General features: G+C 33.9%; 1 protein-coding gene and 1 pseudogene across 2 annotated transcripts; one reads left to right on the top strand and one right to left on the bottom strand.

The window, feature by feature from the left end:
• Window positions 1-766: 766 nt before the first annotated feature.
• On the top strand, window positions 767-17,939 carry LOC146938186 (uncharacterized; annotated as a pseudogene). The gene is made up of 6 exons (XR_015029990.1): window positions 767-1,288; window positions 1,764-2,679; window positions 3,421-3,702; window positions 6,865-7,278; window positions 7,644-8,553; window positions 17,746-17,939. The product of XR_015029990.1 is annotated as an uncharacterized LOC146938186 (transcript).
• A 3,504-nt stretch (window positions 17,940-21,443) lies between these two features.
• LOC146938185 (uncharacterized) lies at window positions 21,444-22,966 on the bottom strand. Its single transcript, XM_085752190.1, has 3 exons — window positions 22,828-22,966; window positions 22,685-22,739; window positions 21,444-22,373 (listed from the first exon to the last, which is right to left on the bottom strand). Exon 3 carries the CDS (start codon window positions 22,360-22,362, stop codon window positions 21,769-21,771), a length of 594 nt encoding a protein of 197 aa, XP_085608316.1. The 5' UTR covers window positions 22,363-22,373; window positions 22,685-22,739; window positions 22,828-22,966; the 3' UTR covers window positions 21,444-21,768.
• Between the last annotated feature and the right edge of the window lie 5,024 nt (window positions 22,967-27,990).

Raw genomic sequence — 27,990 nt, 5'->3', positions numbered from 1 at the left:
TTTTTTAATACGTATAAATAGGGATATATAATAATAGCTTTAATATTCAAATTTCCAACCCATTTTATGTCGCTTGCCACCTCATATAGAAAAAACAGCTTGTACTATCGTGTGAACAAAGAAGTCAAAATGCATGCCAGGTATTTTATTCATATTTACATGCATAAAATAAGATACATTGCAATATAGCTGCACTCTGGGATGATGAATTTTCTATTTTGAGCTTATCCACAAGACAATTCTTGTACACTCTGTTCTCTTTTCATTCCAAATTAAGTCTCATTGTAGTAGCAAAAAATAGTGAACACAAAAACTGAGTTGTTATGAGTATGAAATATAATAGACAACTACTACAAGGTTAAAAACATGTGTACAATTTACCACCATTGGCTATGAGTACTACTCGGAAGCGTAATCTTTGTAACGTCTCTAAATTGGTTCTTTTTACCACTTTTTTCACATTGCAACATAATTCAGTTTTTTTCATAACACGTTTTTAGATTTTATTGTCACCTCCCAAACTCATATCACCACCACCCTTTATCAATTTCATTTTTTTACCACCTTTCACCGTCACCGCCTCCACCATAATAACTTCCTAATTCCTACTCTCTTCTTTTATCTTTAGAAGAAGTTTAAAATATAAACTTCTTTGATTTTTAATGAAAAATTCTTATACAAGGAAGATTGTAAATTGTAATAAAGTTAATATATAAATATTAATTTTATTACATCACCATTGAAAGGAAGAAATATTGGAGGGTTATTGAGAAAAAAGAGAATAATAAAATACATAGAAGATTGAAAACTTCATGTATGTAATACAAACAAAGGAGATAATTTAAACTAGCTAGCCCTCAAAAAAAAAATTGGACTAGCTAGTGTGTCAAATTTTGGCAAGATGGAACACATGACAAATATTGTTGATGCAGTAAATGATGAAAATTTGTTCTTTGGTATGATGGAAAGAGGCGGTGACGGTGAGGGTGGCAGTAGTGGTGGTGGTGGTTGTAGTGGAGGTGGTGATGAGGCAAATTTGAAAAAGGGTCCTTGGACAACAGCAGAGGATACAATTTTGATAGATTATGTGACAAAACATGGTGAAGGGAATTGGAATGCAGTTCAAAGAAATACTGGTTTGAATCGTTGTGGAAAGAGTTGTAGGCTTAGATGGGCTAATCATTTAAGACCCAATTTGAAGAAAGGTGCATTTTCTCCTGAAGAAGAGAAACTCATTGTTGAACTTCATGCTCAATTTGGTAACAAATGGGCTCGAATGGCTGCTTTGGTATGTATGCATTTTTCTTCTTCATTTTTTTTCTCTTTCCTTTAGTCTAACCTAAACTAAAATGTTGTTATAATGCATACAAGCTATAGAACTTTAATTAAATATTAAACAATTGAGATTTCAATTTTTTATTTGTGAAAGTCATGATGTAATCGATCTTTAAAAATTTATTTAGAATGATTGCATTTAAGAAATATTCATCATACTAAACTTAGGGACCAAGGTTGCATGCAGTCACAATTGGACAAAACAAGACTATCAATTCAAGATTATACACATCACATTGTAAATTCAATAATTTGATCTAAACCATCCAATTTCGATCAATAATCATTCATACAATCAACTTTTTTTCTACAAAATCCAAAAATGTGCATCTTGATCACATTTGTAACATAGACTAATGCATCTTTATTAATGAAACTAATTTGATTATTAAACAATCAAATATTAATTGTTGTGTATTGTGGCATAGTTACCTGGAAGAACAGACAATGAAATAAAGAACTACTGGAACACAAGAATCAAACGTCGTCAAAGACAAGGTCTTCCTCTCTATTCAGACGAACATGATCGTCCCAACACACCAACCACACCAACAACACCTTCACAATGCGTCACACCAACAGGAACAAACCCTAACAACATTACACCAAAGTTTGAGTTTTTCAATCAAAACCACCACCAATATCAACAACAACAACATCAACACCTTCACCCTTTATCCCCAACACCAACTCATCATCATTCTCCTCTCTCTTCACCACTCCAACATAGACAACAACGACAACATTCTTATTCTCCTCACACATTCATAGAGACTTCACCTACACCATTGTCATCTTCTTCACCTTCACATCTCTCTTTCACTTTCCAAAGACCTGCACCACTCTTATCTACACCTTTTCGCTTCAAACGTTATCGTTCCAGTCCCAACTTTAGTCTTCAAGTCCCTTCCGTAACACAAAATTGCGCTTCACTCCATGATCCTTCTTTAACCTCTCATCAAGATAGTTTTAGGTTTCCAATTCAATACAACTCAAGTTTTTCTCAATACTTTCATACTCCCTTGTTGGAATCCGATCGAGGAGTTTCTTCATCGTCTTTACCTTTCTCCACAAAGTTGGAGCTACCTTCAAACCAATATTCAAGACTATCATCAGAGCAAGATGTTAAGGCTAACAATATTGAGTTCAATGATCCTAATTCTTTTCAGACCAATAATAGTGGCTTAATGGGAGATCTTTTAATGGAAGCACAAACACTAGCATCTGGTCAAAATTCAAAGAAAAGGAGTTACTTGAGCTTAAATGAAGGAAATGATATGTTTAATGGTTGCCAAAGCCTAGATGATTTCCCACTTAGCTCTGTTTACTGGTCTTCTAATTCAGGTTAATAATGTTAAAATTTCTTATAATAATGATTTCTTTATAGAAAATTTATTTTGTATATTTTTTTTGCATTTTTATTTGGTCATTGAATTTTCATCTTAATTTATTTATTACATTAAATCTGGTTCTTTTTGTTTGGCATAAAAAATTAAACTTACTTGATATGAACTGGCATTTTAAGGATGGCTTGTGACTTGTGACTTGTGTGAATGTTATATTAATTCATATTCTTTTAACATGCTTTGAATTCAATTAAGTAATGAAACAACTTGCACTAATCAGCAACTTATTTTCCCTGATATCAAATATAAAATATGATTGGACTAGATTTGTCTTATTTCTATTTTTTAGTCAACAATGCTAATCGACTATCTTTTATGTGTTGTGTGATTCCATAAATTGATTTTTCATTTGGTCTGTAAATTGTAAATGTTATTCTTAGATAGGGTCAAATTCTATTTAATTACAATTAAGTTGGTTGTAATTAGCAATATTTTTTAGTTGTTGAACATGTTGAAAATAGAGTGTATAGTCTTGAATATGTTAAAATAAAAATACATTAATTTATAAGTAAAAAAATAATTTACTATTTTTAAGTCATTGTAGTTACTACATGGCCTACATAATACTAACACTTGAAATTAAAGACATGTTCGATGTCCCACACCGGCATGATACTGACACATATATTATCGATATCTAGCTAGTATCATTGATTGGATTTGATTGATTTATATGCAGGACAAAAACCAAAGGAAGAAGCACCAGACTTAAGAAAATTTATGAATGATGACATCTCAACAATGCTAACTGTGACGCCTTCTTCCACAATGCAAATTCATGATTGGAATAATAATAACAATAGCAATGCATCAGAAGTAACCAACGTTCAGTCTTCTAGTGGTGTGGTGATGGCAGATGAAAATTTTGGACTTGATATCAAGCCTATAGCTTCATTGTTTCCTCTCACAAACACAACAAATAATAGTAATGATGATAATAATAATAATAATGAAAACAACGGTTGCTACACTTGGGACAATTTACCTGAACTCTGTTAATTAAGGTTGATGTGTCCACATTGTAATGGTTTGAAATTTGTGTAACAATATAACTTTAGAAAGTATTGATATTTTTTAATAAAGTTTGGTGTTTGAGAGTAATTAAATTGCAGTTGATATCTATTCATGTTTGAAACCGTGTGACAAGCCATCAATTATGTCTATTTTGTATAGCCTATCAAAACAATTTAATGTGTAATTATAAATAAGGATTTATAATAGTGTTGACGTTTCAATTTCCAACCCAATTATATGTCATTTCATAGAAGAAGAAAAATGTCTAGTACTATAATATGAACAAAGAAGTCAAAAAACATGTAACATATTTCATTCACAACAAAGATCATATATACCACAACATTAATAGGTGATGAATTTTCTTTTTTTAGCTTATTCACAAGACAATTCTTGTACACTTTGAGTTCTCTTCTCATTCCAAAATAAGTCTCAATATAGTAGCAAAAAATAGTGAACACAAAAACTGAGTTGTTATGAGTATGCAATATAACAGACAACTACTACAAGGCTAAACACACATGTACATTTTACCACCATTGGCTATGAGTACTACTCGGAAGCGTGATCTTTGTAATGTCTCTAAATTGGTTCTTTTAACCACTTTTTTTCAGATTGCAATATGATACAATTTTTTTATAACACACTTTAGATTCTATTGCCATCTCCCAAACTCATATCACCACCACCCTTTATAAATTTGATATTTTTAAAACAATCCTCCACCGTCGCCACCACCATCATAATAAATTTCTATCTCAAATTCTCTCTTCCTTTACTTTTCTCTTTGGAAGAAGTTTATAATCTAAAGTTTTTTTTGGTTTAGTGAAAAACATTGTACAACGAAGATTGTTTATAACTTCATTTTTACCAACATTGTACAAAGAAAAACATTTTTATTTAATTAATATAGAAAAACGCTTCTTGGGCAGCAATCCACGTGAATCAAATCTTCAGAGAATATTCAGGAATCTTCACGTTTAAAATAAATCTCCAAGTAAGCGGAATCAAGACACGAAATCAGGGCACACTGAAGTCGTAGTCACCTGTTGAAACATTGGGTCCAACATCTTGTTTGTATATTTGTTTTAGCAAAAATGAGGCCAACATACAAATATCCAACAATCTCCCCCTTTGACAAACTTTTGGCTAAAACAATCTGAGATCATACAGACAAACTAGAGGGATACCCCACATACATTTCTTCAAAAACAACATATACATTCAGCTCGAAAGAAGATAACAGAAGAACTTCAACATTATTTAAAAAGAACAACTTTAAAAATAATGCACAGATGGACATGTTGAGACATCATCCAACACATCAGAGGCATATGCAACGGAGTAGGATAGAATCCAGCCTTACAGATAATATCAGGAGAAATAAACTGCACAGAGAGAAATAAACTCTCATTCATTTATCAGCCCAAGGAGAAATAAACTCTCGCATAGAATGCATCAGAGAAAAAAATAAATTTCTCAAATCATCAAGATGTCTGAACATCTAGTAAGACATCAGTTCTCCAGAACTCACACACCCACATGCATTCAGTCATCAAGCTCATACTAGCATTTATTATGTAATCATGCAATCATCAGGCTAGTAAACAGATAAAGCTCCCCCTCAATGGTAGATCAGAAAAAAAATTATTCTCCCCATCAGGCAATACTTCTTTAACGAACATGCATAATGACAATCTACCATAACAAATGAGTCATAACATACCATAAGAGCTACTCCCCCTTAGTAGCAGATCCTCGACAGCAGATCAAAAATGTAAATTACTCCCCCTCGGGCAATACTCCCCCTTAATAGGCATATAAAAAAACATCAAATACCTCCTTCCTTAGATCTGTTCATAAGTCCAAAATTTATTTTTCCTGGAGCTCACCCAATAGATGAACAGGGTTCATGCTCTGATACCAATTGAAATTATGGCTTCCTGATGTTGTATGCAATGTTCCAACACTGAGACACAGGTGGTATGTTGCATTTAATGTTTCAACATCGAGCTAACGATAAACATACAGATCAAGGAAAATATAAATGACAGAAACGTAAATGACACAGGTTATTTGTTAACCCAGTTCGATGACAAACACACCTACTCTGGGGGCTACCAAGCCAAGAAGGAAATCCACTAGTGTAGTCCTAGATCTAAGTTCTCAGCAAACTCTAAGTTTACAACTTATCACCTAGACACTACACGTACTAACTTCAACCTAGGAACTCCTAGACCTGAGATCTCATCTCACTTCCACTCAATCACACTCCCTGCGATTACACGTTTACAATCAATATAATGAAGACACCTTCAGACACAAATTAACTTCGTACTTCAAAGCTTAGGAGTAGTTTACAAAATTACAACTCAATAAACACAGTCCTAAACTTGCATCAAGGAGACAAAAGAAAGGCTCACAATTAACAGAGACTCAAAACCCTAAAAACTCTTTTATCAATCGATGGTTTTGATCCGTTAAAACTCGACTACAGGTCCTGCTCAATGTATCAAGATGATATAAAGTGAGGCTCACAAATAAAGCACAAGTCAAAACCCTAAAAGTCTCAATTCAATAACATTGAATTGGTGAATAAAAATGGGGTCTGAGTCTTCCTTATATAGCCATTCAGCAGCATGGGCTTTTTCGTCACGGGCTAAAAAATCAGCAGACAAAATCATATATTCAGTCTCCACAATATTCTAGAAGCAAATATATTATTTCCTTAAATGTCGCAACAACATTCTTAAGGACTAAGATAAGTATAAACCGCCTTTCCTTGCTTCTAGAAACACGCTTCTTATGCAGCAATCCACGTGAATCAAATCTTCAGCGAATATTTAGGAATCTTCACGTTTAAAATAAATCTCCAAGTAAGCGGAATCAAGGCACGAAATCAGGGCACACTGAAGTCGTAGTCACTTGTTGAAACATTGGGTCCAACATCTTGTTTGTATATTTGTTTTAGCAAAAATGAGGTCAACATACAAATATCCAACATATTATTTTTACTACATCAGTATTGAAAACAAGGAGCATTGGAGGTTTATGGAGAGAAATGAGAATAATAAAATACTTAGGATAATTTGAAACTTATATATAATAGAAAGTGTGGGAGAATTTGAACAAACTAGTGTGTCAAATTTTTCTAAGATGGAATACATGACAAATATTGTGGATGGAGTGAATGATGAAAATGTGTTGTTTGGTTGGTATGATGGAAAGAGGCAGTGGTAAAGAGGGTGGTGGTGGTTGTGATGATGCGAATTTGAAAAAGGGTCCTTAGACAACAAAAGAGGATGCAATTTTGCTAGATTATGTGACAAAACATGGTGAAGGGAATTGGAATAATGTTCAAAGAAATGCAGGTTTGAATCGTTGTGGGAAGAGTTGTAGGCTCGGATGGGCTAATCATTTAAGACCCAATTTGAAGAAAGGTGCATTTTCTCATGAAGAAGAGAAACTCATTGTTGAACTTCGTGCTGAATTTGGTAACAAATGGGCTCGAATGGTTGTTTTGGTATGTATGCACTTTTCGTCTTCATTTTTTTCTTTCCATTAGTCAAACCTAATCTAAAATGTTGGCATAACGCATACAAGTTAAAGAACTTTAATTAAAGATTGGATGGTTGAGATTGTAATTCTTTGATTTTGTCTGAGTCATGTAATTTTTCTTTAAAAAATTGTTTTGAACAATTGCATTTATGAATTAATGATCGTAGTAAACTTAGGGGCCAGAATTATCCATTCAGTCACTTTTGGTTGAAGAAAATAAAAAAATGTGCATCTTGTTCACATCCTTCATATAGACTAATGCATCTTTATTAATGAAACTAGTTTTATCATTGAACTATCAAACATTAATTGTTGTATGTTGTGGTGTAGTTACCCGGAAGAATGGACAATGAAATAAATAACTACTGGAACACAAGGATCAAAGATCGTCGAAAACAAGGTCTTCCTCTCTATTCTGACGAACACGGTCGTCCCAACACACCAACCACACCAACAACATTTTCACCATGTGTCACACTGACAGGAACAAACTCTTACAACATTACAACAAAGTTTGAGTTTTTCAATCAAAACCAATATCAATATCACCACCTTCACACTTTATCTCAAACACCAACTCATCTTCATTCTCCTCTCTCTTCACCACTCCAACATAGGCAACAACTACAACATTCTAATTATCCTCACACATTCGTAGACACTTTATCTGCACCATTTTCATCTTCTACACCTTCACCGCACTCCTTCACATTTCAAAGAGCCACACCACTCTTATCTACGCCTCTTCGCTTCAAACGCTACCATTCGACTCCAAACTTTAACCTTCAAGTCCCTTCTGTGACAAAAAATTGTTCCTCTTCACTCCATGATCCTTCTCTAACCTCTCATCATGATAGTTTTCGATTCTCAATTCAATACAACTCGAGTTTTTCTCAATACTTTCATACTTATTTGTTGGAATCCGATCGAAGGGTTTTGTCCTCTTCCTCGTCTTCACCTTTCTCCACACATTTGGAGCTACCTTCAAACCAATATTCAAGACTATCCTCAAAACAAGATGTTGAGGTTAATAATATTGAGTTCAATAAAACTAATTATTTTCAGAACAATTATAGTGGCTTTATGGGAGATCTTTTAATGGAAGCTCAAACACTAGCGTCTGGTCAAAATTCAAAGAAAAGAAGTTACTTGAGCTTAAATGAAGGATATGATTTGTTTAATGAATATCAAAGCCTTGATGATTTTTCACATAACTCTGTTTATTGGTCTTGTAATTCTGGTTAGTAATAATGTTATATTTTATATTGATTTTGTAATATCCCGCTCTTTTAAGTTGAGACTCAATACCTGTTAACGAAAAAATGTGTGCGATCAAGATTAAGGGCGAAATCGGAATTTAAGCTAGAGGTGTATTTAAAGAATTTTAGTCCAAAATATTCATTATGTTTCTAGCTTTCTCTCTCTAGGGTTTTCAAACATTTTAGCTCTCTTCCATCTCTAGAAATTTTGACCTCCATCCTTGTTTCAATCCATCCTCACTTTGAAATCTCTACTCCTAGCAAGCAAGCAAGCATAAGGATGGTTGATTAGTCTTTGATTGAAGCAAGCTATTTCCTCTTGATCACTACATGTCTAGGGTGTTGGTTTGAGCTTAGAGTACTTGAGTTTCTTTTCTTTTGAGCAAGGTGAGTTCTTAGATAGAAAACCTCCCTTTGGGTTGAGCTTTCTTAGTGTGGAAGTGATGTATTGTGTTAAATTTTGCTAGATATGTTTATGGTACCCTAAAGCTAATTCATGATGATTATCCGTTAAAATTGCCATGGAACATGTTGTTTATAGCTTTTGTATGTTACTGGATGTTTTGGTGCATTGCAGGAACCATTAGGATGTGTTTTGGGTCAAAAATTGCAATTTTGGTACCACAGACCCGAAATTAGCGCTATTAGCGCAGCCCTCTGGTTTGGCCAACATGCTTTTGGCCTGTTGGTCCTTGTATGGGTCGGTGGTGCATTCCAAAGTATTTCTTTCAACGTTTTACAACTTTATAACCCCAAAACAACATCTAGGCAATGCATATAACATGTAACGATTCTCGAATTAAAAATCATGGCAATCATAACATAATTATCAAGAACGGCTTATGGGAAATTCACTTGAAAGTGAAGGGGCAAGCAATAATTCATTAAGGGGAGAAACATAGAGACTTGGCATAGTTTGTCGAGAGTAGAACATCATCATAGAGACGATGTATGATAGAATGTGATATGATTAGATATCTTTTCACTAAAAATGTTTAAATAACATGAATGTGTCGTGTCTCTCGTGACCACACTAGGTTGGTCTCAAGAGGTTTCCATTAGGTGAAACGGGATTAGCCGTAAGGGACCCGCACGTCGCTTAGGGAGTACCGTTGGTTATACCTTAGATAGGTTCCACCGGTTAGATAGGGATTGTGCTCGGGTTTACTCCACCCTGGGACTTTCCGTAAAACGAATTCAGATATGATATTGTTCAACGCTAACTTCTAACTTAATTATATTGGGTTACAAGAAGACGTTAGATACGTTCAAGCTTATGACTAGTATAGTTAAAGATGGATATGTCGATGGCGATCTTAGGTTTCCCTAATCGCTCGACTTAGAGGTGTGACATATGTATATTTATATACAGGCCTTGGTATGTAGAGCATATCTTGGCCTAGCGGATTTAGACTTTCCCTTAACTGCGATGTCATGTATAGAGATAGCAAGCCTATAACAAATAAGAAGAAATATATGACGGACCTAGTATGCACTACCGTCTAGGTAATCTTAACCACACACGTATAATCAACCGTCAGGTTGTATTGTAGACACGTGGTAGCCGTAGGTTTTCCCCAAGGTTATCACTAACTTAGGGTTAGATAGAACTCACTGAGGCATTATGTCTCATCCCTCTCATTATTTGTTCAGGTTCTCAGGTTTCACGTGGAAAAGGTAAAGAAAAAGCTTTGGATTGATTGTGTTCACGGGAAGCCAGCTTGGTGTTGGACTAGTAGAAGCATATGTTATATTTGTTATGAACTATGTAGTCAGACTTTGTTCAATAAACTCTATGTACTATAATGTAACATAAGACTTTGGGATGTTTTGGCTTATGAAACTTTGACTTGATGATAATTCAGTATTGTATAATTAATGTATCCAATATCAGTTTTAGCGCACTTTTGAATATTCTAGATATTTTCAAATTGGGCGTTACAATTTGGTATCAGAGCAGGTCGTTTCAGATCGTGCCTTGGGTCATTAATATTACAATCCAAGTAGTCGTTCTTTTGAGTTTAGGATATTGTCCTCATTGTTATATTTGGTTGAAATTGATCACTTTGACTTAAATATGACAGTTTGAGCGAAAATGTCCGAAGCACGAAGAGGACGAGGCCGGCCAAGAGCTAATCAGAATGTAGAGGAGAATGTTAACCCTGAAGCTAACATGTGGGCACAGCTGATGCAACAGAATCAACAGATGATGCTCATGATGCAACAACAGATACAGCAGAATGCTCAGTCCCACCAGCAATGGGCAGCAGCTATGCAGCAAGGTCCGGGAGTGCATCAACAGCATCCACCACCTCCAGTTGTGGGAAATCCAGCTTTCCGAGAGTATAATCGGAACCATCCTCCAGAGTTTGATGGTCGCGGTGAACCGCCAGAGGCCAAGAGGTGGATTAAGCATATGGAAAAGATTTTCCTTATGGCTAATTGTACCGAGGAAGATAAGGTGATCTTTGCAACTAATCAATTCCGAGGTGCAGCACAGGATTGGTGGGAAACTGCACGGCGTAGAATGGTGGCTAACGGAATAGAGCTGAATTGGGAGAATTTCAAACAAGAGATGAAAGAGAAGTATCTCCCTTTGACATTCAAGGTCAGGAAAGAACAAGAATTTTTTCACTTGAAATAGGGTAACATGTCTGTAACAGATTTTACCAGAAAGTTCGAGGAGTTGTCACATTACTCGACTCACAATGAGTATGCGGGTAATGAGATGTTGAAAGTTAATCAATATAAGCATGCTTTGAGGGGTGAACTTTATGCGGTGGTCAGTCAACAGAGGTTGACAAACTTTGATGAAATGGTGCATAATAGTTTGGAGGCTGAAAGAGGTTTTGACAGAGCTGTTAAAGAAGGTACCACTGCTTTTGATAGAAGAAAAGGTAATTTTGTTGATAGACATCACGAGAAGTTGAAGCCAAAGGGGTCTCCACAGAGGGGGAAGCAGTCGGGTTCATTCAGAACTTATCCAACTTGTAGGAAATGTGGAAAAGCTCACACAGGGGAATGTAGACTGGGTGACAACTCTTGTTATGCTTGTGGTCAGACGGGACATTACATGTCGAATTGTCCAAATAGAGGAGACAAAGGCAAAAGTGCAAACACTACTATGACGAGAGGCAGGGTGTACTCACTGGATGGGAAGAAGGCTCAGGCAAATGAAGATTTGATCGGTGGTATGTGTTTTCTTGGTCAGAACCCCATTAGAGTTTTATTTGATTGTGGTGCATCGTGTTCCTTCATTTCTTTTCAATGTGTAGAAACTCTTCAATTATCTATTTCATTACTAAGTCCCCCTATGTTAGTGACTACGGCCACCGATGGAGGAATTGTAGCAAATTATATTTGTGAGAATTGTCCAATCACCGTCTCTAGCAAGACGTATTATATAGATTTAGTATGTCTTCCTATGAAACAACTTGATGTGATACTAGGCATGGACTGGCTTTCAGCAAATCATGTTTACATCGGGTGTGCGGAGAAAAGTATTTACATGCCTACTTGTAACACGGTGGAAGGAGTAGCCTTGTCAGAATTAATTAAGCACACGTATCAGATGGTTCAGTTTATTTGTGCTCAGGATAAGGGTTTTTATGTTATGCTCACAGTGACTCCAGAATCACATTTAAACCCCAGTGATATTCCAATTGTCAGTGAGTATCTGGATGTTTTTCCAGCAGATATTACAAGCTTACCTCCAGAAAGAGAAGTTGAATTTTCAATTGATTTGATTCCAGGAGCAGAACTAGTGTCTGTAGCACCTTATAGAATGTCACCATTGGAACTTAGAGAATTGAAATCACAATTGGAAGAACTTATTCAGAAGCATTTCATCAGGCCTAGTGTGTCTCCTTGGGGTGCACCGGTATTGTTAGTCAAGAAGAAAGATGGTAGTATGAGATTGTGTATTGATTATCGCCAGTTGAATAAGGTGACTATCAAGAACAAGTATCCTTTACCAAGAATTGATGACTTGCTAGATCAACTTAAGGGGGCGTCAGTGTTCTCGAAAATTGATCTCAGATCGGGTTACCATCAGATTCGTATTAAGTCTTCAGATGTGTCCAAGACAGCTTTCAGAACGCGTTATGGACACTATGAATTTTTAGTTATGCCTTTTGGTGTGACTAATGCTCCAGCAGTTTTTATGGACTATATGAATCGGATTTTTCAGCCGTATCTAGATCAATTTGTCATTATCTTTATTGATGACATTTTGGTTTATTCCAAGAACCCGCAGGAACATGCTCAACATTTGAGGATAGTGTTGGATATTCTTCGAGAGAAGCAATTGTATGCAAAATTCAGTAAGTGCGAATTTTGGTTGACAGAAGTTAAATTTCTGGGACATGTTATTTCTCAAGGAGGAGTGGCAGTCGATCAATCAAAAGTGGAGGCCGTTCAGAATTGGACTAGACCAAAGAGTGTGTCAGAAGTTCGAAGCTTTTTGGGACTAGCTGGTTATTATCGTCGATTTATTATGAAGTTTTCCCAGATCGCTTTACCCTTAACCCGACTCACAAGAAAAGATGTACCTTTTGTGTGGGATAAAGAATGTGCGAAAAGTTTCAGGATCTTAAAGAAGAAGTTAACTCAAGCACCAGTCTTAACTATTCCTGATCCGAAAAAGAAATATATAGTGTTTTGTGATGCATCGTCCAAAGGACTCGGTGGAGTACTTATGCAAGGAAGCAATGTGATAGCTTATGCATCTAGACAGCTCAAGACACATGAAGAAAATTATCCCACTCATGATCTAGAATTGGCAGCCATAGTTTTTGTTTTGAAGATTTGGAGGCATCATTTGTATGGAGCACAATTTGAGTTATTCAGTGACCACAAAAGTTTGAAATATTTGTTTGATCAGAGAGATCTAAACATGAGACAGAGGCGTTGGATGGAGTATTTAAAAGACTTTGATTTTGAACTAAAATATCATCCAGGAAAGGCCAATGTTGTAGCAGATGCGTTGAGTCGCAAGGTCTTAGCTCAAGCTGAAGTCATGATGCATACGTGTAAGTTGTATGAAAATGTTCGAGATCTTAATCTTGCAGCCACAGAAGATGATGATGGTATTTGGTTACACAAATTAGAAATCTCTTGTGAGTTGCGGCCAAGGATTGTGCAGGCACAGGAAGCAGATAATGAATTGCAAAAGAGAATCGGTTATCCGGAATTTTCTATAGCTTCAGATGGAGCAATTTTATTCGAAGGAAGAATTTGTGTTCCGAATGATTCAGAACTCAAAAGGATGATTTTAGAAGAAGCACACAAAAGTAGTTTCTCAATTCATCCTGGTGCTACCAAGATGTATCAAGATTTGAGAAAGGATTATTGGTGGCCAGGTATGAAAATAGATATTGCGGAATTTGTGGCAAGGTGTATAGTATGCCAACAAATCAAGATTGAACATCAAAGACCAGCGGGTTTGCTGCAATCGCTTGAGATTCCTCAGTGGAAGTGGGAGCAGATATCTATGGATTTTGTGGGAGGCTTACCCCGTACTCAGAAAGGACATGATTCAATTTGGGTAATTGTGGATAGATTAACCAAGTCGGCTCATTTCTTACCAGTTAAGTCTACATACAAAACATCACAGTATGCCGAATTGTTCATCTTAGAAATAGTTAAGTTGCATGGTGTTCCAGTGAGTATTGTGTCGGATAGGGATCCAATTTTCACTTCACATTTTTGGAAGGCTTTTCAAAGAGCATTAGGGACTCGTTTGAAGCTGAGTACGTCTCATCATCCACAGACTGATGGTCAATCAGAGAGGACTATTCAGACCTTAGAAGATATGTTACGTGCTTGTATTCTGGAAGATGGTGGGAGTTGGAATCATCACTTACCTTTGATAGAGTTTTCCTACAACAATAGCTATCACTCGAGTATTGGAATGGCACCTTATGAGGCATTGTATGGTAGGAAGTGTAGAACTCCTTTATGTTGGGCTGAAGTTGGAGATAAGAGTATCCTTGGGCCAGAAATCATTCAAGAGACAACTCTGAAAATTAAATCAATTCAGGAGAAGATGAGAACAGCTCAGAGTCGTCAGAAAAGTTATGCGGTTAATAGACGAAGGCCTTTAGAGTTTAGTGAAGGTGACCACGTGTTCCTAAAGGTTACTCCTAAATTGGGTTTGAGAGGAGTCTTCAGAACTAAGAAATTATGTCCAAGATATATAGGACCGTTCTTGATACTTAAATGTATCGGACCAGTGGCTTATCAGTTGGCCTTACCTCCATCCATGTCAGGGTTGCACAATGTATTCCATGTATCTCAATTGAAGAAGTACGTACCGGATCCTTTCCAACCAGTTGAGTTAGATTCTATAGAGTTGAAGTCGGACTTAACATTTCAACCAGAACCAGAAATGATAGTAGACCGTGATGTCAAGTCTCTCAGAAACAAAGAGATTCCCATAGTAAAGGTTGTATGGAAAGGTTCGCCGGATGGTGAAGCCACATGGGAACTAGAATCAGAGATGTTGAACCAGTATCCGCATTTGTTTTCAGGTAAATTCTAAATTTCGAGGACAAAATTTTTTAAGGGGGGTAGAGTGTAATATCCCGCTCTTTTAAGTTGAGACTCAATACCTGTTAACGAAAAAATGTGTGCGATCAAGATTAAGGGCAAAATCGGAATTTAAGCTAGAGGTGTATTTAAAGAATTTTAGTCCAAAATATTCATTATGTTTCTAGCTTTCTCTCTCTAGGGTTTTCAAACATTTTAGCTCTCTTCCATCTCTAGAAATTTCGACCTCCATCCTTGTTTCAATCCATCCTCACTTTGAAATCTCTACTCCTAGCAAGCAAGCAAGCATAAGGATGGTTGATTAGTCTTTGATTGAAGCAAGCTATTTCCTCTTGATCACTACATGTCTAGGGTGTTGGTTTGAGCTTAGAGTACTTGAGTTTCTTTTCTTTTGAGCAAGGTGAGTTCTTAGATAGAAAACCTCCTTTTGGGTTGAGCTTTCTTAGTGTGGAAGTGATGTATTGTGTTAAATTTTGCTAGATATGTTTATGGTACCCTAAAGCTAATTCATGATGATTATCCATTAAAATTGCCATGGAACATGTTGTTTATAGCTTTTGTATGTTACTGGATGTTTTGGTGCATTGCAGGAACCATTAGGATGTGTTTCGGGTCAAAAATTGCAATTTTGGTACCACAGACCCGAAGAACTACGCTATTAGCGAAATCTACGCTAATAGTGAAATTCAACAGCATGTGCCACGCTCCAGGGGCGCTATTAGCGCAGCCCTCTGGTTTGGCCAACATGCTTTTGGCCTGTTGGTCCTTGTATGGGTCGGTGGTGCATTCCAAAGTATTTCTTTCAACGTTTTACAACTTTATAACCCCAAAACAACATCTAGGCAATGCATATAACATGTAACGATTCTCGAATTAAAAATCATGGCAATCATAACATAATTATCAAGAACAGCTTATGGGAAATTCACTTGAAAGTGAAGGGGCAAGCAATAATTCATTAAAGGGAGAAACATAGAGACTTGGCATAGTTTGTCGAGAGTAGAACATCATCATAGAGACGATGTATGATAGAATGTGATATGATTAGATATCTTTTCACTAAAAATGTTTAAATAACATGAATGTGTCGTGTCTCTCGTGACCACACTAGGTTGGTCTCAAGAGGTTTCCATTAGGTGAAACAGGATTAGCCGTAAGGGACCCGCACGTCGCTTAGGGAGTACCGTTGGTTATACCTTAGATAGGTTCCACCGGTTAGATAGGGATTGTGCTCGGGTTTACTCCACCCCGGGACTTTCCGTAAAACGAATTCAGATATGATATTGTTCAACGCTAACTTCTAACTTAATTATATTAGGTTACAAGAAGACGTTAGATACGTTCAAGCTTATGACTAGTATAGTTAAAGATGGATATGTCGATGGCGATCTTAGGTTTCCCTAATCGCTCGACTTAGAGGTGTGACATATGTATATTTATATACAGGCCTTGGTATGTAGAGCATATCTTGGCCTAGCGGATTTAGACTTTCCCTTAACCGCGATGTCATGTATAGAGATAGCAAGCCTATAACAAATAAGAAGAAATCTATGACGGGCCTAGTATGCACTACCGTCTAGGTAATCTTAACCACACACGTATAATCAACCGTCAGGTTGTATTGTAGACACGTGGTAGCCGTAGGTTTTCCCCAAGGTTATCACTAACTTAGGGTTAGATAGAACTCACTGAGGCATTATGTCTCATCCCTCTCATTATTTGTTCAGGTTCTCAGGTTTCACGTGGAAAAGGTAAAGAAAAAGCTTTGGATTGATTGTGTTCACGGGAAGCCAGCTTGGTGTTGGACTAGTAGAAGCATATGTTATATTATAGATGCTTGTTATGAACTATGTAGTCAGACTTTGTTCAATAAACTCTATGTACTCTAATGTAACATAAGACTTTGGGATGTTTTGGCTTATGAAACTTTGACTTGATGATAATTCAGTATTGTATAATTAATGTATCCAATATCAGTTTTAGCGCACTTTTGAATATTCTAGATATTTTCAAATTGGGCGTTACAATTTCCCCCCCCCCCCCTATAGTGGTGTTTTTGCCTCCCGTGGGAATCGAACCTAGTACCTGGGGTTAAGTATTAGTTCAATGCATTCCCACTACCAATTGAGCTAGTAGCTCAATTAGCTCAATTGGTAGTGGGAATGCATTGAACTAGTACTTAACCCCAGGTACTAGGTTCGATTCCCACGGCGCGCCTTTTATTGTAACAGCCCAGGCGGGTCCCGGCTAGGCACTGTACCCCCCGGCACTGTTACTCACAAGCTTAATCACCACCACCCCCCCTATAGTGATGTTTTTGCCTCCCGTGGGAATCGAACCTAGTACCTGGGGTTAAGTACTAGTTCAATGCATTCCCACTACCAATTGAGCTACTAGCTCAATTGTTTATAAAGGGAAAAAAGAATTTACTATTTTTTTAAAGGGAAAAAAGAATTTACTATTTTTTTATTGCAATGACTACATGTGTTAGACTATGTAAAACTAACACTTTGCATTAAAAGCATGTTTGTGTCCAACGTCTATACATATAATTACAATCAATCACTTCTATTTTTTTTATTATTATATACATATAACTGATTTCATTTGATTGATCTATGTAGGACAAAAAGCAAAGGAAGAAGCACAAGAACTAAGCAAATTTATGAATGACGATATGTCAACAATGCTAACTGTGATGCCTTCTTCCACGATGCAAAGTCAAGATTGGAACAACAACAACAACAATATTGCATCAGAAGTCACCAATGTTCAATCTTCGAACATTGTGATGGTTGGACTTGATATCAAGCAATGACAGATCCAGGAATTTTGAATAGTAGGGGCACCTTATATATAAATTTGTAGCACCTGTGAACATATCTTAGTTGGTTGTGACATGAATTTTTCATCACTAGGCTACTTGACCGGAAAAAGAAATATAAATCATAATTGTCCTTTATAATTGTTGATATTCTCAAAAACATTAAATGATTTGTGATAATTTTATTTCATAATAATAAGTTATTGTTTTTTAATTTTAGAAACATGAAGGTTGTGTTGTTACTTGTTGTGTCAAGTGTGATTGTATATGTGGGCCAAGAGAGAAAAGGATTTGTAATATGTGTAGGATATATAGTCAAAATATCAATTTTTACTATATTCTACTACTATAAAGAAAAAAAAATTAAGAACATAGTGCATGCCCAAGCCTACATAGGCTTGAACCTACATCCGTCCCTCATATCAAGCCTGTAAATTTGTTGTTTCCTGTCACAAACACAACAGACCATACCAATAATAATAATGATAACAATGGTTGCTACACTTGGAACAATTTACCTGAATTGTGCTAATTAAGGTTGATGTGTTTATATTTATTTAAACTGTTTGAAATATGTGTAACAAGATAATTTTAGAATGTATTGATAATATTTTAAGGAAGTTTGGTGTTTGAGAGAAATTGCTAATGATATTGTATTAGTGCGGAACTTTTTTTTTTTTGAAAAAATGTTATATGTTTGCAAGTTGGAAGAATGTGAATGGATGTACTCACTCATGTGATGTCTTTTGTTGGATTTTTGTGAAGAGTACAACACTTTGTGGAGAGATCATACTCTTGTTGCTATGTTGATTGCCATGAGGAGGAGACATGTAAATTTTAACCAAATAAGTCCTATGTTGGTTATGATTTGTGAACATAGCCTCTAATTGATTTAATTGGTAGTCTGTTTCTGGATTTTTCTCTTAACAAAACCAACCAATTCCATAAATGTAAATAATTTTCAATTAATTTTTTATTATTAGAAGTCTATCTTTTTAATAATATGGTCTTCTCTGTATTAGTAAAATATAGCTTATGAGGAAGGAATGTTGCTTTAATTTCAAAATTATACATCTCATAATCCTTAAGCTTAATAAAAAGCTACAATTTTTTTGTGGAAATAAAATGTTACAATAGCACTTACAAATTTAGAGAAAAAATATTTTCTAACATAAAAAATTGACATCTCAATTATGAAAATTGAAACATGAAAAGAAGAAAATGTTTCTTCTATCAAACATCTAGTGGCATTGAGAAAAATACTATCAAAAAGCTTGACATTGTAACCTATCAAAAGTGAGGATCCCATCAATTATGTTCACTCCTTCATAAGGTTACTTCACTCCATTTATTTATATAGTAGTCCATATGTCTTATCTATAAGTGCCTTTGTATTTAACAATTATTGGGACACTTAAGCATTGAGCACTAAAATTGAACTTTGAAAAAGGTTAATAATGTTAATATGGAATGCATAGGTAAGAGATTAAAAACCATTAAACAAAGTTTCAAGAAAGCCAATTCTATACGTAGCTTCTATGAAAATGATATTTCTCTTTATATGGAGAGATCAACATCTAGAATTGATAGAGACTAGTCCCTCTTTTCTCCCCTCTCATCACATATCATTAGATATTAACATTGTTACTTTCAATAATAATTAATTAATTAAATAAAGATGTTGAGTTGGTGCCAAGTCTTTGTCAATTCATTGCACTATGATTCAATAATTGTACTAGTGTAATTAATACATTAGTCACTTTGCTTATTTATTTATTAAACAGAAATAAATGTTTATGTAAATTGGATTTACATCAAGTAATGTCATAGTTTTCAGACTCGGCTCGGTCATCGACTCGGCGGGGGTACTGGGTCACTGGGTCAATGGTCGAACCACTGAGTCGTTGGTCGAACCGCATGACTGAACCGGAACCACTCGGATGACTCGGTTAGATAACTCGGTCCTTAGATTAAATTTATATAGTTATTTAACCGGATAAACTCGGATTGAATCGGTGACTCGGTCACTTTAAAAACTAAAATAATGACCCCTGTAAAATAAGATAAAAACTATCCAACAATAATAATTTCATAGGCTAATTGCTCAAATTCAAAACATAGTCATAACTCAAAATACATCTTGGTAGTAATCCAAATAGATCCCAAAAAAGTATGATTCCAATTCCAACATAAATTCAAATAAGAGATTGCCCCGGTTATAAAAATCCAAAAAGATCCCAAGAAAGTATAATTCCAACACAAGTATTATCATCAATAACATTTAATTCCAAAGGAGTCAAGATTGATCGAGCAAAACGACGTCGTTTCAGACTTTCAATTAAGCAAAAAAAAAAAAAAAGCAAAAAAAAAAAAAAAAAAGAGAGAACCGGTCTGACCCATGACTCGGCCGAGTCACCGGTTTTGACCGGTTTTGACCGAGTCAACTGCATGACCGATCCAAATGTTGGCTCGAACCGGCTGACCCACCGGTTCACGGTCCGACCGGTCCGACCGGTCCGACCGGCCGGTCCGAGCCGAGTCTGAAAACTATGAGTAATGTTAACTTAAAAAACCACAAAGAATTTTATTCAAATCTACATTAAAATTCATCTTAACCCATCCATAAATTTTTGTTTTGTAAGCTAGTTAGTACTGTACTTTTTAGTTTTTACATCAATTATTTGTGTCATAACTCATAAAGAAGCAGGTTGTACAGAAATTATTTCAGTACTATTGATTTCCAGTTCTGTTGAGTCACAAATTGTTCAATTCATATAAAGACATTTTCCTTTTGTATTAATCCAGCTAACATGCCACTATATGGATTATATTCAACTATGGTTTCTACAACAACAACAAAATTGAGACAAGAACCGGAAAAGATACTATCCTAAAGTAACTTGTCTTACATTTAATTAAATCATAATTAAGTAACTAAAATTTATAAATAATCCTTTTTTATTTACTATATATAGATAAACTCACACACTATTGAGTATTGAAGGAGTTTTCTTTTAAGTGGATATAAACAGAATGGTCAAAAAGAATTTTGGTCTGCGATGAACCAACTTTATATCGCTCCATAAGTTATAAAATAACAATTCATAATTATTTTATAATATATCAACGATTATTAAATTTGGTACATCGTAGACCAAAATTCATTGAAACATACTATATTCAAACCAGATCCAAGGAATACCTTAAGACATTTGTTATTGTGTTGGTCTCTACTCTCTACCATTCACATAGAAAACACAGGATATAAAGTTAGAGGAAAGTATGCCTGGGAGAAAGATTTTGACTTGTTCATTAAAAGCCAAAGTTCAATTTTTGTTCTTATAAATGTTTAATTTCTTTATGACTCAATTTAATCAATACTTTTTTTTCGAACAAGCCAACAAATTTTAATTTAATCAATATTTAATGACACATCCATCAATATTTTTATATGGATGCTCTAAATAACATACCAAAATTCTCATTGAATTTCACATATTTTGACATTGAAATCACTTTTATTAAGGAATTTCATTGATTTATTTTCATAGTAAAAGCAAAATTGATCGAATCATTCATTTGATACCCCTAAAAAACACAACATGCAAACAATCTCAATAACTAAACTATCACTAACTACGGTTTTAAATTACGGTCAGCAACCCTAATTGCGATCACAACATAAAAAATTTTGCGGTAGTACAACCGCAATTTTGACGGTATTAAAGGTTTGTAGCGAAACCACAACCGAACCGCATTCGCAATTTAAAACCATGTACATAACCCCTATACATTACAAATTAAATTCATGAAAAACCCTTGATCACAATGATTCAAGGAAACCAGTTTTTATGAGGACAGAATTCCTCATTTTGCTAAGATCCCTACCTTTAAGTGTCCTCCCAACACCTTCAAAAACAGAAAATGAAGATATTTGACTCCTTGCAAGCCTTCTTGAAATAATTTCATGTGGTGGAACCCTAGTACTATACTCATCATCATCATCATCTTCTTCATCCCCACCACCATGATAAACAACTTCATCATCACCTTCATAGTAACCATATTCATTATACCTAGAAACCTTCTTAGTACTCTTGTTTTGTTTATTATTATTACCATAAATCTTTGACCAATCAGGAATGTTAACTGGTGCTGATTGCTGAAAAGCCATGGTTTCATGAGAGAAATTAGCACTACTACTTCCACTACTAGTCCTTGGAATTGGAATCATTCTTGCAGCTGTTGGAATTGGAAGAGAAGATAGTTCCTTCTTCTCCTTTGGCTTGTGAACTTCAGATATGTAATTTGGTCTTTCTTTCACTACATCCCAAATTTCTTCTTCTTCAAAATCTTCATCTCTCAATGTCCTCCATAGCTCACTATGCTTCCTAATTAGACTATATTTATCCTCCATTATTTCACTTCCTACACATCCCACATTAGAACAAAATTTTCACAAGAAAATTAATTAGAATTTCGGTTCGAGGATTTACTTTATATACAATTTCAATCATTCATAATCGTCAGATCATTAAAAATGTTTAGCTTTAATCATAAATAGTTATAGCATAAAAAATTTAGCTGGTTGTGATTTGTTGACGATGTAAAAAGTAAACTTTCATTATAATAGTATTGAAGAAACTAGAAGATGAAGAAGGAGGAGGAGGGATTAGAGAAATATTCAAAGATGCATACATAAAAAAAATTCCCAATAGAATGAATTTTTGATAATATACCTTTCTTGGAATCAAAAGCTTCAAATACAAAACTTTATGTTGAATCTAGTCTCACCTGAAATATGGCATAAAAAAAATTTGAAATTAGAGAAGAGACACATTTGATAATGATACCATACCATAATTTGAGAAGTTTTTCTTACCTCTAAATGTTGAAGGGAGGGTCTAGTTTATGATGTATTTTTATGGAGAGAACAAGGACACCCCACAAGAGATGATGAACAAGCAGCAAGGTCCCAAGAGGCAAGAATAAGACAGAACTGACTTCTGCCTCTAGAGGTCATCTAAATGATGGACCCTTTCATCTATTTAACTCTTCATACATAAGACTAACTTTTTACAATGAAAGGTAAGTGGATTTGGATTCCACTCAAGAAATATGTGACGTATTTATTGATCAATCCAAATAAATGATAAATATTATTTAATGTTAATAATTTAGAGAATGTGTAATGTGAAATCGATCTTAAATTAACGGTTGAGATTGATTAAATGTGTTTTTTTTTTTTTTTGTGGATTATGGTTCAATAGAATAGGTGAAAACCTCATTTTACTATTAATTGTAGTTAGTATGAATAGTTAGACATTTGTTTTGTATGTGATTTGGATTATAGTATGTAATTTTTTAATTTTTAAATTATACTTATATTTTGTTGTAAATGTTGATTGAGGTGCTGATAGCTTTTTATAATCATCCATTGGATATGCCTCCACTAATTAATCTAAACTTTTTTCATAAAAAAATAATAATAAATAACTCTTTTTACTGACTTTATCGGACAAAGTATATCTATTGGAATCTTTAATGCAAAATGAAAGAAAAGGAACAACAGATGTTGATTTTCATGTGACCTAAGTGGTGAATATAGTGGATGCTTTTTAGTTGGGTTTTTTTTTTAATCTTTTTAATTTTAATTAATTATAAAGTTATGTATCATTACTTTCTTTGTGGGGCTAAGGCTAGGGTTTCCTTTTTTTTCATGTATAGTTTTCATCACAATGCCACTTGTCATGATCACATTCATATTGCACTTTTTCCCCCTTCAAAATTTACCTTTGGTAATTTTTATAGACTATAGGCAAATTGGCTTTTAATGGAGTATAAGGGTAAAAACTCTGAGTTAATTATGGCTTTGTAATAAATTTTAAAAGGGTAATGTAAAACATAGAGGTAAAATAAATGATGGTAAAGGTACAGTCATTCCATTGTGAATGGATGGCTAATGGATAAAGACTAGTTATTATCAAGGAACCCTACAAAGTGCCAAAATAGTTTTCAATGGAAGAATACAAATATTGTGAATTTGTATTAATTAAGAAAGTGCACCCAATCATCTTTTGTTTTTTAAATTACACATCCGTGTCAAAGCTTAAGATTGAATCATGTTTTTTTTTTTTTTGGAGGAAGATTGAATCATGTTGATGTCTCGATGAGTAAATGTGTGTATTTATATATACATTAATTTATTTTAATCACATTCATCTCTTGATAAATAATTCCCTAAAAAAAATATCTCTTGATAAATAAAAGTGATATTTTGATTAATTTTAACGTAAACAAACATTTAAATAGAACAAATGATGTTGTGCCCGTAAGTATAGTTCAGTTGCTAGGGACCATGCATTGTATAGAAATTGGAGTTCGAACTCCAGGTATCTCATTTACTCATCTTAAAGATGAACTCTAACCACATTAAACTATTCGGGAAGAAGAAGAAAGAAAAAAAAAAGACGAATGATGTTAAAACATTATTTTAGGTTTTTTTTTGTTTATATGACTTTTTTATACTCTGTTATGTAACTAATTTTTAGCTTTTTTTTTGTTTTGTTTACGACTTTTTTTTAAGTAAGTTTATATGACTTTTAATGCTCTATTAAAACCCTTGTAAAAAACAAAATGCTCTATTAAAACGAAGTATTAAGCATTGTTATAAGAAAATTGATTCACGCAAATTCTTTGGTTTGGCACATATATTAACAATATAAAACATAAAGCCAAAGAGAAACCTTAATTGTAATTGAGTTCTTCATGTGTACGATAAGTTAATAACAATTGGCTCACATGGACTAATTGCCTATAGCTAACATTCAACGTACTTGGATATACCTATTGCCAAAGTTTGAAAATAAATAAATTGTATAAAAAAATGTTGGAAAATTATACAATAGGTGTATGTAATCCAAAAATAACTACTAAATTACTTAAAAGATTAAAGTTAGAATCACGTTGACTAAAGAATCATGTTTCTAATTTGAAATCTCTGCACCGTGCATTAGAATTGCGGCTATAAATTAAAGTGAATATTGTAGGAGTTGGAGTTGGTTAAAATTGAAACACTTTGAAACATTCTCACATTGTCTACTATCTTAAAGAAAAAGAGAGATCTGGATTATACATTTGGATTCTAGTTCTTTTTTAAATGTAAGGTCTTGTTCGGATAACACAACTTAATTTACGTGTATAGCATCGTATATAAACATTTATTATAAGCTATTTTCGTAACAAAAATTAAAATAAACTCAAACTTTTTTGAATAAGTTATATGTTATTTTCATAAGTTATCTTAGAGAATTTATGGAATAAACCAATTTTGGCAAGTTCATCTAAACAGTTTCTAAATATTTGTGTCGGTAAATAACGTTTAAATAAGTCAATTCAAAGAAACTTTATTTTAAAAATTTTGGATGTATTGGAGCCCTAGAGTATTTGAGAGAGTTTATGTGTTGTAAAATTGTCTACCAAATATTATTTTCTAATTATCATTAGACAACAATCATAGTTTTTTTTCCCTGTTTTGAAATTTTTTATAGGATTCATGTTTTTTAACTTCTCTTTGGTACTTGTTTTAAAAGTGGGCCAGAAAATTAGTGTCACCAAAATTGTCTAACGTTAAATTTAGTATAATGAAGCACAATTGAATAATCATGTAAAGCACGACATCTTTTATTTTATTATTGCTCAAGAAAAATTATATAATCATGTTAATGTTGATTTCATTTGGTGTTGGTGGGAATAAAGAATGAAACTTTTTCCTTTCTTTTGTGATCTTCAACTTTAAAATAAGGAAAAGATAATTATCATTGACCCCATGTGGCTAGCAATTTCCCTTTTGCTGCAAGTTGGTGTTAAATTAATAAAAATCATAGGAGAGCATTTGTGACTATAATACGTCAAGTTATTGTTGCACAATGTGTGCATTATAGAATTTGATAGAGACATCCCATCTTGATTTTGGATCCACCACTTTAAACTAATTATACGGTTTTTTAATTAAGGGGAGAGTATACCCATTTTCTTTCTACTACAATATTAGTATCACAAGAATTCTTTAGAGTTTGTATATGTTGAGCATAACCCAGTCTTTATAAAACTGGCTTCTGGAGTGTGAACCGAGTAGTCTGATGCAAGTGGCATGATAGTTTTATAAATACTCTAAAACAATTTTAGAATTTAAATTTGGCTTAGCGTAACTCTTAAAGTTGACGTGTAATGTGAAAATTGTCATCATTTATACACTTATTTTTAGGTCTATCTCATTCAATATGTAAAGCTCTTAACATGAATAGAATGAACCTCAAGATGACTCCACAATGTTGAGATGGTGTTATATACAACACCAATAGAAGAAAAGTCATGCTATCAAAGTGGGACCACTAAGGATAGAGAAAAGAGAGACATTTGTTATAGTTGATTCAATACCCCTAAAAATAAAATATTTGATCAATAATTCAAGTTTGGTTACGTACAATTTGAAGGATTTTACCATTGTATTTTTACAAATAATGTTGAAATAAATCCTTTAATTATCCAACAAGATAAATCTTCTATTTATTTTAGTCAAGCTTTGGTGTGCTCAACATTATAAGAAAAATTCTTAATAGTATAAGGCATTTAATTATCCAAAAGTTCAATTTCTTCCACTCTTCAATTTCTTTGTTAATAACTAAGTTGTATTTCTTCTTTAATTTTCATTGAACATATGATATCAATTTTCAAACTATTTAAAATTCTTAATATTGATAGATTTTATAGTAGAATTTTAAACTATTTTGAAGCTATCGATAGCTTTTATTTTTAATTTTTTATGTGTAATTTTAATTGTGTTTTGTCAACAAAAAAAATGTATAATAATAATTGTTGTATACTCATGAAACCAGCCCCCATGTTCATCCAAAAACCTACATAGAAGCTTCCATGTATAATTTAATTTGATACTTACGAATGCTTTTGTATTTGAAAAATCTAAAATCTTAGTTTGGACAAAAATTAATTTCTTTTTTTTTTTAAGGAACAAAAATTAATTTCTAGTAGCTTCTGTCCAAATGTGATTTACTAAATCCAAATATCAAACGAAAACATACTCATGAAACCAGCCCCCATGTTCATCCAAAAATGTTAATATCTCATATAAGGAAATTAATGGGTCCTAACCACATGAATCGATGAGGATAGATTTGTTTCAATATGTAAAATTGTCAATTTTGGATACGGGCTATTAATATCATAATCTACATGCAAAGAATCAGCCCATTCTTTCACCCTTTCATGTGGTCATCAATGGTGGGTGCTTATATGTGTAAAAGTGTGGGAGAGGCAAAGCATGAATAAAGTCAAAATTGTTCTAAAATCTAAATACCAACATAAGGGTATCTATTACTTCAACAAAACAAAAAAAATACACAAGGGTATTACAAATTTGCAAGTTATTGAAAGAGGAATTGTATTTTGACATGTAAATTTCACATCAAAATTCAACAACAATTTTAAATGTCATTAATTAAGCATAAATTTGAAGTGTATACCTAAAAATTATGTATCTTTAAACACGATTTCTATGGTTAAGAATATGTGTATATTTCATTGAATGACTAATGAGTTGCCGCATCTTTTTTATATTGATTAATTATCTATTGAACATAGTTAATGATTAAATCACCAATTTTCTTGTAACCAAAAAAAAAAAAAAAACACCAATTTTCTCGCTAAAATTGCATGGGTCGGACATTTTACCCCCTTAAAATTTGAGAATAAGCAAAAATAGAAATTGAATGACGTCAAGCAATTTAGTCATTTCGTTAACTTGTGCCGTTAAAATATATAATTGACATGTTAACTACACATGTGACACTCTACGTGGATGACACATATATAACAGGTAGCACACACGCAAATCACCCCCTCTATAAGCAATCACCTCATGATGAAAGATCACGGTAGGAATCTCTCAATGAATTCATCGAGATTTAAGCTATTTCACCCATAATTTCTACTATAAAAGAACATATATACATGCGAAGAAAGATAC

This window comes from Medicago sativa, chromosome 3 (assembly GCF_051527215.1).
Source record: "Medicago sativa cultivar Bolivia chromosome 3, Bolivia_mono, whole genome shotgun sequence".
Taxonomy (NCBI): Eukaryota; Viridiplantae; Streptophyta; class Magnoliopsida; order Fabales; family Fabaceae; genus Medicago; species Medicago sativa.
Note: the sequence above shows the minus strand (reverse complement) of the source record. Positions and strands in the feature narration are given on the sequence as shown.